At 40.8% G+C, this 16,464-nt stretch overlaps 1 protein-coding gene across 3 annotated transcripts in view; it reads right to left on the bottom strand.

The window, feature by feature from the left end:
* The window catches only part of SGMS2 (sphingomyelin synthase 2), a 60,178-nt gene continuing 43,714 nt past the window's right edge, over positions 1–16,464 (bottom strand). For all 3 annotated transcript variants that reach the window (XM_073340045.2, XM_073340044.2, XM_073340046.2), the window contains exons 2-6: positions 12,936–13,608; positions 11,629–11,746; positions 7,733–7,886; positions 2,657–2,823; positions 1–1,889 (exon numbers count right to left, since the gene is read on the bottom strand). In XM_073340045.2, coding sequence (XP_073196146.1) covers positions 1,686–1,889; positions 2,657–2,823; positions 7,733–7,886; positions 11,629–11,746; positions 12,936–13,390 — 1,098 coding nt within the window. In that variant the 5' untranslated portion in view covers positions 13,391–13,608 and the 3' untranslated portion in view covers positions 1–1,685. The remainder of the gene's footprint in view (positions 1,890–2,656; positions 2,824–7,732; positions 7,887–11,628; positions 11,747–12,935; positions 13,609–16,464) is intronic.

Below are 16,464 nucleotides of genomic sequence, written 5' to 3'. Positions count from 1 at the left end.
ATCAGATCTGGGTACTGTATATTGCATTTTATTTGTACTAATTTTTCTAACTGGATATTTTAAAAATGAGAATGTCATTATTTAATTCTCTTTTTAGTGTTTACACTTGTCAAGACATTCTAAAAATAAGAGCGTTTTTTCACTCAAGTTACAGGTTAATTTAACTATTAGTGCAATTATTTCCTCTGCGATCAGCTTTTACTGAAGGTTTCGAAATAAAATACTTGAGTAGCTGAGGAAATGAATACAGAACAAATAAACTGTTAAACTCTGGGCTGCCCAGTATCCACTTAGGTTCCCCAAGAACAACATGAAAAGTAATGTTGACCAGGTAAGCTGCTAATCTGCAGTTCTGTTGTACACTAACAAAGTTGTGTATTCCCACATACTAAACCAACATACTTGTTTGTCCAACCAAAGTATCTACACAACTCCTGATAGAAAGGAATAGCAGTTCAGTCATATGACAGTAACATTTAATAATAAATATGGTTAGGTAACAGTGGAAGAAGTGTTGCTGTTGGAGTGTATTCACCTTGCACCTGTTTATGAGTCACTGAGATTTGTGCCAACGATTTCTAAGGAAAAAAAAAACAACCCAAAACCTCTAAATGCATAACATCAGGCTCTCAAGCACAATGCTTATAGTGTCATCAAGATATAGTAACTAAAAATTTAAAATGTTTGATTTTTACATTTCCCATTTGGGGACTGACTTTGCAATCCTGAAGCAGGTGAATGAAATCAGTGGGAGTTTTGCTTACAATAACATATTATACACAGCTTTCTTTTCATTTATCTAATATTGGTTAATGTGTGTGAATACACAAAAGTATGTATATATAGCTATGTAATGCATATAGGTATATATACATAATACATACAGACCCAGGCTAACTTGCCATTAAATGTTTAGACTTTGAAATAATTTTCTTCTTGTTACATAGATATAGGTTTTAAAAATAAAAATACTTCCATGCTTGTAGAGCTCCAATGGTGTTAGCAGGTATTATTTCTAATTTGCAGTGTCATCATATCACAACAGCTTTCCTTTTCCTTTTTTTAAGTTTTTTTTTTTTTAAATATAAAATTACCAATACAAAATGTAAAAACTGGTATATCAGAGTACATGGGTGGTAGGAGTACTTCAGGGTCATAGTAAATTCATTCCCATAGAGCATAAAATGTCAAGGCTCACTTCCGGCTTCACCAGTCATATATCATAAGTCTTACCTTCATTAGCAAGAAGAATACAGTAAACCACTTCCCACCATTGTAGACAGATATTGTAACTTTAAATTTTAGTATGCTTTTGCCCTCAAACTCCAGAACTCTAAAGATGATATTTTGTGGATGAGTGATAATTAATAAACAAAAGGTGTGGTGTGTTCTTTGGCACCTCAATCTCATAAGTAAACCAAACTACTGCTTCTTTTCTTTCTCAGGGATAAATCCTATCTGTGGTGGACTCCTAGTACTAATGAATAGAATAGCTCTGTAAAATGTGATGAATAGAAAACATATCAAGGGGTGTTATATTTTGTCTACAATTGTCTTGTACAATTGCACAAGAATTTGGTCCACTTATTCCCTTACAGTTTAGTCCTTTTAAGAACTTTGGTTATCGCATTAATGTTTTGGTAAAATAAAGAGCAGATGCTTTCTTTCCTTTCTTCATCTTTCTTTCAGGTGGATTTTTCATTGTCCTCTCCTGTCTTCTGAACCCGTGAATATTTTTTGCATGAAGACTTGAAGCAGCTGGGAGGCCAAGATATTGGCCATGAGAAGCAGCAAGGAACTGAGCCTTGAATATTCTTCTCAAAGAAATAAAATATCGGATACCACCATGCTCGAGAGAGAAAATTAGTCTGGGAAGAGACCTTCAAATTCTATATTGGGGAGAAAAAGGAGAATAGAAGAAACAATTTAACAAGTTTAGACAGTAGAACCAATCGCATTAGCTGAATCATAAAGAAGTGACAATTACAGTATATTTGAATGAAATTCTGCAAATAGTAAGTTTATTTAACCTGGAAAGGAAAACAGTTTGATGTGACTTGGGTATTCCATATGACAAATGGCACAGTGAGAACTGAACACTTCTTTCTAACGTGTCACACAATAGAAGAATAAAGAGGAGACTCAAATTGAAAAGAAATATATTTAAAGCCAACAGAAGATAAAACAACAAAAACAAACACACACACACAGAGGATATAGCCAACCTTTGTCCAATGTACTGTAGGAAATGTAACTGGAAATTTTAAAAAGGCTGGGTAATTTAAGGTCTCTAATAACGTTAGTAGCTACTATCAATCAATTAAGATATGGTGTAGTCTATCCTAGCTACCTAAAACAGTGATAAAGTATTCATGTTTCGAAAGAAGATAGGTTTTAAAAACATATGCATGCCAGAAATGACAGACTACTTCTTAACATGGGCCCCTGTTCAGGAAAGCACATAAGCACCTGCTTAACTTTATACTTGTGCTTCAATTTCTGTGGAAAAATTATATTTTTGCCCCAGATCTAATCTACTAATTTTAAGGCCATTATGACCTTTTTTGTGGAATTTGCAAGGAGAGGCCATTATTGGGTTTATAGCGGTTTACATATACATACATATTACATATACATACATACCCTTTGCACTTACCTTTTCATTAGCCATTGAGTGGTACCACCAGAAGAGCCTTGTGGTGATATAATAAGCAACAATAACATCCACAGTGTAGTGTTCATGGGCGACAAGAATGCAGATTATACCAGCGGCACTCATCAACCAGCAGATCAAATGATACCACCAAAAATGACGAGGTGAGTCTGTCAAAAGGAGAGAATTATATGTTTCTATAAATATCCAAGATTAACTTTAGCAGTTTAATTTGAATCTGTGTGATGTGTGTGGATATTTTATACATATATATTAATGGAGAGAGAGAAAAAATCTCTACTGTAGTAAAAATTCTCTTTGAACAACTAAGAAAGCTTACTGATGCAGAGGTATCATCTGCTGAAATATGGCCATTAGGGTCTGTAGATCTTCAGCTGAGGGACCTATGAAGGTTAAGAGTAATCTAAGTTTTCATTTTCAAAATGGTTTTTAGTTTATATTACCAAAGAAAGGACAAGAGTTGACCACTAAGACTCAAAAGTTTGTCACTGTAATTTTCCCTAAAAATCATGGTCTAATTCAGAGTCCTTCCACCATTTGTGGACAGAGGACCAAGACCAATTCACAGCTCAGGGTGGGTGGTGGTGTCCAAGCTCCTGTTTTGGATGTTAATTGCAAGATGCCTCCCAGCCAGCTACCTTTAACTGAAACTGCTCTTTTGCTGAACATCCAGAATGGCTTCTGGCCACAAGAGGAGTAAGCTCAGTAGGAGTAAGAGGCAATCTATTCTAATGGGTTAGACATGGAACTGGGAGCAAGGAACTCCAGGCTTCTAATTCCAGCTCTGACACTATCTGTGGTTTTAGTCAAGTCACATAACCTTTCTTCTAATTTAGTATCCTGGTCTGTGAAATGGGGCTTGTATGCCACATATCAGAGTACATTGTGATAATTAATTTGTTAATGTTTGTGAAGCAGTATGCAAGTGCTAAAGTCATCCAGAATGCCCACAACCCTCCAGCAGCTGGCAGTCTTGCAGTTTAGCTGGAAATTTTTCCTTGAAAAATGTTTTTGATGTTGTCAACTACGGACATCATGACAGGCAGCTGGGCTCCACTTCCCCTGCAGTCGGAGGCTGGTGGTGGACCCCCTAAGAGTCCCACCCCACTTTTTATGTAAAATGAGTCCATTAGGTTTGGGATACCGTAAATACTGTACCAGTGATCTTACCCAAAGAGGCTGGCCCTGTGCATAGTGTTATCTAGTTACTGTAGTCAGGACTCAGTTATGTTTTGGAGGAAGGTGGGGGGAACTGAAAGACTACATCATAGAATCCCCCCAAAAATGCTAAGGCTGAGTCCATTCCACTGATTTGTGGACCAGGATTTGGAGTCCTATCCTGTTATCTAGTTGAGGAAGCAGGCTCCAGACAGAAGTGATATTCCACACTAGTATAATCTTCCCCTGTTCTGAGAGAGAGAAAGAAGCATGGGGAAAGCCCCTGAGTAAAATGCACCGACAATACCCAAAAGATACGAGGGTAGGGAGCAGCGGGGGGGAACTACACAAAGGGTATGTCTACACTATGAAACTAGGTTGATTTTATAAAAGTCAATTTTTTGGAAGCGGTTTTATACAGTCGATTGCGTGCGTCCCCACTAAGTGCAGTAAGTCGGCAGAGTGCATCCACAGTACCCTGGTTCGCGTCGACTTTCTGAGTTAGTAGCTATCCCAGTCTCCACCGCCCACTGGAATTCTGGGTTGAGCTCCCAATGCCTGATGGGGCAAAAACATTGTCATGGGTGGTTCTGAGTACATGACATCAGTCGCCCCTCCCTCCCTCTGTGAAAGCAATGGCAGACAATCGTTTTGCAGCTTTTTTCCTGGGTTAACCGCACAGACGCCATAGCACTGCAAGCGGGAGCCCGCTCAGCTCACTGTCACCACTGCTGTTGCAGGCAAGTCTACTGTGGGGGCTGCTGTGATCCAAATAGCCAATGCAATCATTGACATTCTGTTACCAAGAGTAGTGACTCTGGGAAATGTGCAAGCCTTTTTAGATTTTAGGTGCATCATATTCCTGTCCTTTGTCACTGGTGAAGAAATCTTGCAGCCGTATAGTCCACATGTAACAGCTCTAGGGCTCTTACTCTTTTGCCTTGGCCACACAGTAGCAGCTCCTGGGTGCCTTTGCATCAATGGTGAATGGCTCAATCTGCTTCTGCTGTAACTCTGCTATCCTGATCTGGGCAACTCTGCAGCAGACGGTGCAGTAGGACTGCTAGCCGTCCTCACCAATGGTGTTTTGCTCGCTCTACCACTTCTGCTGCAATTCTGCTATCCTGATCTCCTGCGAGCTGGAGGCTTCTGCCTCAGGCTGCTCTCCCAGCTGGCTGCACAGCGTGGTTACACCTACCGCAGCCTACCCCTTGCTCCCATGGCTCATGAAGCCTGGACAGTTGTAAGGAGCAGTTCAACTATAGGCTGAGCAAGTGCAGAATGGTGGTAGAATTTGCCTTTGGACGTTTAAAAGCTCGCTGGCGCTGTTAGTCAGACCTCAGCGCAAGCAATATTCCCATTGTTATTGCTGCTTGCTGTGTGCTCCACAATATCTGAGAGAGTAAGGGGGAGACATTTATGGCGGGGTGGGAGGTTGAGGCAAATTGCCTGGTGTCCGATTTTAAGCAGCCAGACACCGATTAGAAGAGCACAGCAAGGCACGCTATGCATCACAGAGACTTTGAAAACTGGTTTCATGACTGGCCAGGCTACGGTGTGACCGTTGTGTGAGTTTGTCCTTGATGCAAACCCGCCCCCTTTGTTGATTTTAATTTCCTTTAAGCCAACCACCCTCCCCCCTTCAAAATAAAGTAACTATTGTTTTGAAACCATGCATTCTTTCTTTATTAATTAAAAAAAATTGAGAACGGACAAAGTAGCCGCGGGTGGTTTTGGGTACATGTCGTCAGTGACCATTCCCTCCCTTCCTCCTTCTATGAGAGCAACGGTAGACAATCATTTCTCACCCTTTTTCCTGGATTGCCTGCGCATACGCCACAGCACTGCAAGCGGGAGCCCGTTTTTTCCTGCCTTCTAATCTGCGATAACCTCAGGGACGGAGATGATAGGGGGAGCATAGAAACATTCTATGCTCTACGATTCTGGGGGGACTGCATGGTCACCTGTGCTGATGAGCTCGCCATGCAGGCCAAACATAAAATGAAATTCAAAAGCTCCCGGGGCTTTTCCTGTGTACCTGACTAGTGCATCTGAGTTGAAAGTGCTGTCCACAGTGGTCACAATGGAGCACTCTGGGATAGCTCCCGGAGGCCAATACTATCGAATTGTGTCCACACTACCCCAAATTCGACCCAGCGATGTTGATTTTAGCGCTAATCCCCTTGTCGGGGAGGAGTACAAAAATAGATTTTAAGAGTCCTTTAAGTTGACAAAAATGGCTTTGTCATGTGGACGAGTGCAGGGTTAAATCAACCTAACGCTGCTAAATTTGACCTAAACTCGTAGTGTAGACCAGGGCCTAGAAATAAACAAATGTCTCTCACACAAGAAACATGCCTGATCAAAGAGACCAGCAGAGCATATTTCAAGTAACCTCTAATTCAAAACAATGATATACTATATGCTCTTGCTTAGAAAACTACATTTTCCTAATTACACAGGAAATAGAAATGGGTAAATTATGCACTTCTGATGTACACAGCACTTTGACTACAAAGCAGAAGAATTCAGATGGGATACACTGCCAATCCTTAGGCAGCATTTACAAAGCTTATTATATGTACAGTCTGGTTGTTATTCTCCCCCACCCTTACCCTGCTATTTAAAGACATCTGAATTATGCTACTGTATGGAAAAAAAATCTTTAAAAAGAAGAGTTAAATATATCTTGCCTGTGGCATATATTACAGGATAAGATTTAAATGACCACTGTTAAGCTGTGATAACAAACATACATACAAAATTAATAAAACAGAAAGCAGGAAATCCTGTTGCCACCTACTCATGGAACATTAGGCTGACTGCCATCTGTTCTTCTAGCAGGTTTGATTTATTAATTACACACAATACAATGCCAGAAAATTTCGTAGTACAAAGACTTAGACTTAATGGTCACCATGCTATACCTCTTTGTTGTTTAAAGAAATAAAAGGTCTTATGTCCACATGGAAGTTCTCTGTCTCTCTTTAGACTGTCAAGTAACATTGTTTGCCTCACCAAGTAATGGGACATTCTTTTGTTACAAAAAAGAATGTTTTACGTTATCCTGTGTGCTGAAGTTAGATAAATAATTTAATGAAGTCCAATGCCTCAGTCAAAGTGCTCAGGAAATCAGCAATGAAACAGGGACAGATTCTAATTTTAGATACATGCCATGCCGTGAATTTAAAAGAAAAATGCTGCTGCACTGACATATGGCCAAACAAGCAGCCAAATTATTGAGGTCCGAGTGGTGCATGCTGCATATTACATCTTACTGTCTGGTCCTCAGTTACATAATCTTGAAACTCATACTGTGAGACTCCAGAAGCCACAGAGTTCCCTACTGCCCTCAGGAGCTGGATTTTTGACAGACCATTGCAAAATGAGGTTATAAAAAAGTATCCTCCATTGTGCAAGCCAAACTCAGCACCAAATACAGCACTGGTATAAGCGGGCATAATTCCCATTGATGCAAGGGGAGTCATTTCTCTTTCTCGCTCTCTCAAATCATTAACTAGAGGATTATTTGCTGATTACCTCAAACAGAAGTGATAAGACAGATAATCATTTTGTGCACTGAGCTGATTCAGCCCCTCTCTCAACCTTACCACACACCCCTCCCACATCAGTCTCACAAAACACACAGATGTTTTCTAAAAACTCTGAAGCTCCACACCATGTACTAGGATATTATTGTACTTGCATACTATGTACAAGCATGGCAGACTCATTCCAGAAGCCACCCACTAGGAGGGTCAAGTGCATTTTGTCAAACTGTGTATTGCAATTTTGCCATTTATTTTAGGTTGTAAAATGCAACAATGTGGTTTTAGCTTAAGTGCTCTTCTTGTAACACAGGCATCAGCAACACAACTATATTTAAATACTGTAACTTACATTCCTTGATAAACAGGTAGGTGAGTGTTAGCACTACTGTGTGACCGCTAAACAGGAAGTCTCCACATAGGATGTGTGATCCAGTTATGGACAGACCACCACCAGAAATCAATCGTAGGATCCTCTGCACCTTAGCCTGAGAATCTCCATTCAACTGCAAAATGAGAAAAAATTCAAGATGATGAAGAATATATGTTTGGACAAGAAGTTTAAGTTAACTTGTGCTTAAAAAATAATAATGAAAAGCTCTATTTCCTAAACATCTGAATCTTCTTTGTCTATTGTCTATGTATTTCTCAAAGATAATAGCATATTTACCAGAAAAATTTCATAAAAATAACCGCAAAGCTTTCTGTATGCATTATATATTGATCAGGATGAGGTACAGTATATTTCAAAAGGATGGACACATTAAGAATTGTGTAAGTTCATAGTACATATTTGTCACTTGTGGCACGTACCCCAGAACTCTCTTTCAATAATGGTGTGACAGATATGACAGTATCCTGGGCCAGCCTTATGGAGTTAAGTTAAACCTTATTGAATGTTTAGGAGGAACAAAGAGATAATATGAACTTCAAAAGACTATGTTAAACAATATAGCAGACGCGGCAAAGAGTCCTGTGGCACCTTATAGACTAACAGACGTATTGGAGCATGAACTTTCGTGGGTGAATAACCACTTTGTCGGATGCAGATCCAGACTAACACGGCTACCCCTCTGAATATAGCAGACATGATAGATCTTTTGGGACAATGTGCGTGAAGTAGAGTTTTGAGGATGGGGTGGGCAAACTTTTTGGCCTGAGGGACGCATCGGGTTTCTGAAATTGTATGGAGGGCCACTTAAGGGAGGCTGTGCCTCCACAAACAGCCAGGCATGGCATGGTCCCCTATCTCACCCCACCTGCTTCTCACCCCCTGAGAGCCCCCGCCGGGACCCCTGCCCCATCCACCCCCCGCTCTGTCGCCCCAGACCCCCCACCCTATTCAACCCCCCCCGCTCTGTCTCCCCTGACTGCCCCTGGACCCCCTGCCCCTCACTGCTCCCCGCTGCCCCATCCAACCCCCTCTCTCCTTCCTGATGCCCCCCCGCCACATCCAACCACCCCTTCTCCCTGTCCCCAGACCGCCCCTGGAACTCCTGCCTGCTCCCTGCCGCCCCATCCAACCCCCCTTCTCCTTCCAGACTGCCCCCCCCCGGGACCTCTGTCCCCATTCAATCACCCTGTTCCCTGCCCTCTGACTGCCCCGCTACCTATCCACACCCCCGCCCCCGATCACCACCTCCGAACTCCCCTGCCTGCTATCTAATCCCCCAGCTCCCTGCCTCCTTACTGCGCTGCCTGAAGCGCTGGTGGCTGGCGGCGCAGCTGCACCAGGACAGGCAGCTGTGCCACGCAGCACAGAGCGCCCCAGGTCAGGCTCACTGCTCTGCTGCCCCAGGAGCTCCCTGCTCTGCTGCCCAGAGCATTGCGCCAGCAGTGGAGCGAGCTGAGGCTGTGGAGGAGGAGGGGGCTAGCCTCCCAGGCTAGGAGCTCAGGAGCTGGGCAAGACGGTCCCGTGGGCCGGATGTGGCCCGCGAGCTGTAGTTTGCCCACATCTGTTCTGGGAACTACCTATGAACTCAGCCTTTGAAGCTTCATCCTGAGCAGGAGACTTTGTCTGCTGTTCACCTGTTGCTCTGAGGACAGTTCAAAGACCCAGTTTGGATTCTCCAGGGAGCAACAAAGAAAGGACTTTTGAATAACTAGCCTGAGTTTAAGCTGGCTCAGGGCTTTCTTCCTGATCCAGCAAACAAGACAGGAACTCTGGTCCATGGAGGGCCCAAATCCTTAGGGAAGGGCTTGGACTACTCAGGCCTCATAAGACTGGGTACTAGTTCTGAGCTGAAGCGGTTATGAACTTGCGACCATAAAAGAGAACCCTTTGGGAGGTTTGAAGGACTGACCTGCCAGAGTCCATGTTGGAGGCAGCTGGAGTGATCTCTGGTAAGCTTATTAGCATGTGTGTAGGTTCTTTTATTATTTTAATAGGTTTTCTCTGTAATGCTTTTACCATAAGAATAAAATGCTTTCATAGGAAGTGTTATGTGGTAACTTACAACTGTTGGCAATTACTCTGTTAGTAGTCTCTGAAGAGAAAGCAGGAGAAGCCTGCTTAGGCAGCTTATCTTTTGCTGGGGATATCACAGTATAGTCAAGGGACTGTGCAGCCTGGAAATGCCCTGGTCAGGACAGAGAGAGACTCAGGTCTCTACCCAAGAGATGCAATGGCTAGGGGTCTGGAAGCATGAGAGCAGGGGCTCTTGCTGGACCACTATGGGGAAACACAAGTACAGTTGCCCTGAACTGTGAGAAATGGTTCTAATAGAACCAATATAAAAATTGTGTGAGGTGTTACATGCAAGTCACTCACTCTTTGTCCAGAGCCAAGTAAAACGTTCACAAATCAAGACTGAAAACTACATGAAATTTGCCTAATTTGGGGCTTAGTTAAATGGTCAGAAGTCAGCCTAGGTTTGTTGACATGTTTGTAGACTTTTCAAATACACTTGGGCTGATTTAAAATTTCTTACTGATACTGTGCAAACGCTCAGTCAGTTTCATATCAGTTTTCACTAAGTTAACTTGTTGGGGGTTTGGGGGAGGGGGAGACAAGTTCATCCCTGGTTTAACTCCAAGTAAGATAAAGCAATTACATCAAGAATGAATATGCCCCCATCTCTAGAGTAGTCCTGAAATATTAATTCATTGAACCGAGTTGCTAGGGAGAAATTCTGTTCCTCCAAAGCTGTCCCCTGAGTGGCTCCAATGTTTGTTCTGTGATACCTGGTAGGTAAAGTCTGTTTTTAATTCCCATATATCCCATTTTAATTGCAGCATTGAGGGATGGGATGAATATTGAAAGCAAAAATCAGAAATATGCAATTTAAAATACAAAGTCTACTGTAGGTGCTGCAACGTGCCAATGTTAGGACTAGAAAAACTTCCAAAAAGCAATAATTCAACAGTCCTTAACATGTCAGTAAAGAAATCTTTTTAAGGTGGCTATGGAATCTTAGTTTGGCGACCTGGAGTAATCATAACAGAAACCTAAGCCAGTTCTTCACCATCACCACACACATACACACAATTGGTCTAACATTTAGAGCACTCTATCATTTAGTTCTGCAGTACCATTGGCAAACACAATCAAATTTCCACAAGTATTTGCTCACATTTTTTTTTGGAGAATTTGCTTTTCCTATGTTTACATACCTTTTGCCATGAGTGTCAGCTGCCCAAACTGGATTTAAAAGCCCCAGACAGCCCTGGCCAAAACAGCATCATTGGCAAACGTGCTTACAGCAGGCCACCATTGCCTCTCAAAAATCTGACTGCAATGCAAGGTTTCACTAGCTTGTCCTCCAAGTAGCTGGTTTGTATGTCAGCTGACAAACTACAGTAAGGTATATTTATTATGTACGTCTCAGCTGAAAAAAAAAATCTCTGAAGATATGAATCTAGATGGCTTTTAAAAAAAATAAAAAAAAATAAATAAAAATAAATATGTCTAGTCTGGCATAATCCTAACGTATCTAGATGTACATAAAACCTAGAACAAAATGGGCAAACAATCAATCTGCTGTAGTACTACTCCCTTGTACTCTCTACTCCTAAAAGATGCTCAGTGTTCACAAAATCCTGCCTTACTAACAGCAATATACCAAAATAAAATGAAAAACCTAGCAATCACCAAAATAATCACCTGCCAGGAGCCACACTTATCTCTGAAGAGTATCATATAGTATGTGGAGAAAACATTAACTTTATTAAAATAAATGAATGTACCAAGATGTCTTTTTCAGATACTGTATTTGATGTAATACTTTGGCCAATACCAAGATTTCTTACCTTTGGAGCACACTGAAAATGCATTCCAGGCACAGGTAGGGTGGTAACATACATGGTAATACAGCGATACAGGTACAAAGTTCCAATTATAAAAAAGAACCTGCGTCCCACTATTGATCTGAAAACAAGGAGGGAGGGAGAGAAAAGAAAGTAAGCATAAACTGAAAGGCAGGATATATTTACTTGTCACGAGGAGAGAGGGTCGTACGGTGCCTCCAGCGTAGCTGTAGCCTCATTAAATGGTTAATATCCTAAATTTTAAAAAGTTATTAGAGCTTTTAAATTGTGATCTAACCAATATGAAAACAAAGTTTCAATGGTACTACTTCCATGTGAGATTTGAGAGAGAGAGATACACAATATTTGATGTCTGGACACATCTTGCTGGGTCACGTCACAGACGGAGAGATAGGGTCACAGACCGAAATTGAAACATGAATGTGCTGCAGTTAAGAGAGATAAAGAAATTGCTGCAAATGTAATGGTTTTATTTCATTTAACCACTAGATGGTAAGTAAAAATTCAGGCCTATTTAATAGCACTAGTGTTCTCCTAGTGTTTTTATTTTGCTTGTAATTATTTTGTAATTTCCTTTTCATTTTCAGTCCCATGTCAAATAAAGTTGGTTTTCCTTTAAAGTATCTGTAGAGATTGTTTCTTGAGGAAACAGGAGATGATCTGGAGGGAAAGATGGGCTGATGTTCTCAGAGATGTGACTAGCTTGAGCATCCAGTCTAATGTTAGTGAACTGTCTAGTGCCTTGTCAGAAATTAAAAAAAAAAGTTTAATTGAAAATGTTTCAATAAGCTCTACTTAGGGCAGACTAAGGTCTCACAGCACTTTCTGTCAAAAAGAGTGCAGTTTAGTCAAAACTGAACTGTTTTGGGGAATGGTATCACTTTAATGAAAATTTCATCTGTAAGGTCTCAGTTCCACAATGGAATTTCTAGCCAGAGATTTAATCTCAGAATAGACAATCGCCTGGTGGTTAAATTGCTCTGTGGGGATGAGAGAGACTGAGGTTCAGGTCCTGCTCTGAAAAGGTCTTGTTTTTATTCTGCATCAGAATAAAAACAAATTTTGAAACCTCAAATTTTTCATGAAATGTAATTGTGGTTTTCAAGCCAACTCTACTCCAATGTATGGGTGCAGAGTCTAGCTGCAAATTTCCTTTAAACATTAAACCTGAACTCATTTTGGGAAATCACTGTAACTCCTCATGGAGAAAAGTGCTACTCAACATGAATAAGGGTGGTAGAAGCAAATTCTGTTACTAAGTAGAAGCAGAGATAAATATAGCTACTTACTTGTATCTGAGAAATAACCACTGGATTAGCCATAATCCAACTAGTATCATTCCATTTATTTCTGATACAGAAAAAGCCCATTTCACGCGATCAATATAATCAAAAAATTTATCTGGCAATGGAGGACTGAGCTCCTTGGGAGGTACCCTCTCATGAACAACGGTGATCATGACAGTCGTTAGAATTAAATTGAAGAGAGCATACACAAAGGCAATGCCTGTTTTCCACCATTCCAAAGGAAATTTGTTCCTAGATTCAGCAGGCATAGAAATCTGAATATAGTCCGGATATTTCTTTGTGCCTTTTCGCAAACCATTAGGTAAACCCTTAGGTTTGCCATTGCCATTTTCGCTCTCTTCGCTGACAGATAGGGTAGGTCGAACGTAACCATTTGAGGTGTCATTGTTTTGACTTTCTATGTGCTCTTCAAGCTTTGCAGTCTCAATGGTATCCATTATCCCAAGACCTTGAGCCAAACCAGGGAATTACCAATTTCTGGCTGCTTTTTAAAATTCTTTACTCCTCTAAGTCCACCTTATATGTTTCCAATTGATTTTTGTTCTCTAATACAATTTTCAGAAGTTGTCCATTCTGCTTTCTCTTTTCAGTTGTTCTGCAACAGATCTTTGACACAAATCTCAGTTTCTTTCCCCAAAAGCTCTTACTGTATCATCTGTAAAACAACAAAATCATATTCAGAAACTGTACAGTTGGCAACATCATACACAAATGAAATACCAAAATAGCTTAGGGAAATCTGCATTCTAAATATCACCACAGTTTGCTTCACGTGGAAGTTGTGGAAACACAGCAGACAAGTATTAGGCAGTATTTAAAAATGCTCACTAGTTTAATCCAAGTAGATGGTGTTTAATTTAAAAGTTAAGTGGAATAACTTTGTTTTGATCTTGACTCAATCAGTTTAGTGGGTGGTATCAACCTTGGCCTTAAAAAAAAAAAAAGGCCAGTATTAAAAGGCTTCAACAGCAGCTGACATTATAGTGTTGATTTTCTGAATTGTCAATAGCGGAATTACAATGAGTCAAGATTTTCTCAGGCATTGATCATATTAAATCTAAAACACTCTGAACAGAATTCCATACTGGCTTACACCCCACAGCAACCCTACTAAATTCAACACAACTGCAAGGAGATTACACGAGGAATTAGTCAGTTATGCCCACAAAATTGAAAAGTGGCCTATTTAGCCCTGGGGATGGGCCAGAAACTCAGAGCAAAACATCCACTATTTGGGCATGATCCTGCAAGGTGCTGACCATACAGCACGAATCTAGCAAACACATAAAGCCAAGTGTAAGTTTAAGCATGTCAGTAGTCTCATTTACAGTTTGATTTTGCATTTAAAATCATAGGTATAGTTTGATTTCTATATTTGGGGGGGAAGGCAGCTCCAGTGAGGACAACTGGGCCACATGTTGCGGGGGAGCGGCAAATTCTGCACTTGCCCAAGGCTTGCAGTTTGTAGAGGACACCCCCCCACAATCCCATCTGCTGCCCCCCAAATATGCCCATGCTTAAAATGGGAATTCAACCTGTGTTTTTTATATGAAAAAATACAGTGTAGCTACACCAATTTTTCAGCAGCAAATCTGTTAATTCGCTTCTGACGTGTTCACATTTTGAGAATTTCCTCAGCAGAGCAGAAGCAGGCATTGACTCTGTATTGAGGAAATACCAAAGGAGTTCAATATTTATGCCTATGTTTATGCAAGCTTTTTGATAGTATGATTGTAACGTAAGTATAGGAAGCATATTTTGGTACTATTGTAAAAATGTTTCAGGCTGCATTTAAAAAAATACTTCAGTAAAACTCCTACCTTTTATATCTTCATTACACAAGTATGGGCTTTTATAAGGAACTTTTACAAAAGAAAAAAAGAAATGCTACTCACATCTATAGAACAGAAACGGCTAGTCTATCTCCAGGACAGTAGTGCTCAAACAGCTGAAAATTTCCTATGGATTTGAAAATCCTATGCTACTGTACACTCGTATCATAGCTATGGCACATAAATTTGTATGACTCTTAATTTGGCTCAGATGAAGCTATGAATAATAGTCCACCTATCTGAAAAATGTTTACCGTCAACTAACAGTGTGAGTATGTCATAATGCTCACCCTTTCTGGCTTCTTTATGGGCAGAGGCACAGCACTCATCACCTCATGTTCCATCATACTGAGATAGTAGCCACAGCTTGGATGGGTAGCATACTTTTCGTATTATATCATGATGGAAGTAAAGTTGCCAGTTTGTCCCACTGCTATAATAATATCACCTGCCTCTTCTATAGCACTTTACATCAGTAGATCACATATGCCAGAGTTCTGTCAGAGTTTGATATAAAGAAAAACTACTTAAAAATAACTTCAGTGGAATTATTGAGCTTTTGAAATATGATGAAAGACTTCAAGAAGTCCAACACATTCAAGGACTGAAGAGTTCCCAACACCTCATATAAGGATTAAAGCCTCTTAACCTGGGAGAAACCTATGCTGCCATATCCCCAAAGCTACCCTCCCCCCAAAGTCATACCCATTTAATTATACTGTCACATCTTAACTCCCCACCAAAAACAAACATCTCTGACAGATTGTCTCCCTCCAATAAATCCATTTAACCAATTAATTCTGGCTACCACTGCTACCCCAGTCGACTCAATTAATGATTCCCCACATCAAACCAACAACAGATGCTGGTTCCCACCACACTGCAGAGCTCCTCTGCAACTACTGCCCATACTGCTCTTTTGGATGCACAGAAGGGCCTTGGCTTTCCATCCAGTTGGGTCCTCTGCTCCTTCTCATTCCCTCTTAAAGGAACAGTTCTTAGAGGCAACACTGCTCCTTTCATTCTCCCTCCCTTAGAAAGACCCACCTAGTCCTAATTTCCTCTAGTCAAGTTGCTGAGTGTATGGACGGAACAACTGGGCATATTCATTGCCTATCTACGGGCCTCATCTCTGAGTTAATGAATGCCTCCTCAGAGATACTTGGCATATGGACTCTCGAGATTGGGCTCTAGATAATTTTCATGATACAATCTTGTAGTATTTGTAGCAAGGCCCAAAATCATTTTGCACAATTTCATTACAAACCTAAAACCTGGGATAGGTGTGTTTATGTAGTCTGAGGAACAGTGTTTGTAAGTTAGCAAAATAAAAGTGTGCTTTACTTATGTCAAAACAACATTTCTATTTTTCTTCCTGCTTCACTGACAGAATGGTGGTTAAAAAGAAGTCCTACCATGAATCTCCAGTCTAAAAATTTTATAAATACAGCAAATTTTATGGACAAGCAAAGCATCTGTTTTTTAAAAATGAACCAATTAAATTTTCCTTCTTTTGAAAACAGGCTCACAGGGGAATATTTAACATAGGCAGTTTTAAGTCCCATCTTCCACCCACCACTTTCTCTTGTCAGAGCTGGGTCTGAGAAGTGGGCAGGGCCTCCAAAACACACAGCGGACTGAGATCCGTGAGAACAAACACAAAATACATCATGAAAATC

The sequence above is a fragment of the Lepidochelys kempii genome, chromosome 4 (assembly GCF_965140285.1).
Source record: "Lepidochelys kempii isolate rLepKem1 chromosome 4, rLepKem1.hap1, whole genome shotgun sequence".
Classification (NCBI taxonomy): Eukaryota; Metazoa; Chordata; order Testudines; family Cheloniidae; genus Lepidochelys; species Lepidochelys kempii.
The sequence above is the reverse complement of the archived record's forward strand: the minus strand, read 5'-3'. Positions and strand labels throughout refer to the sequence as shown.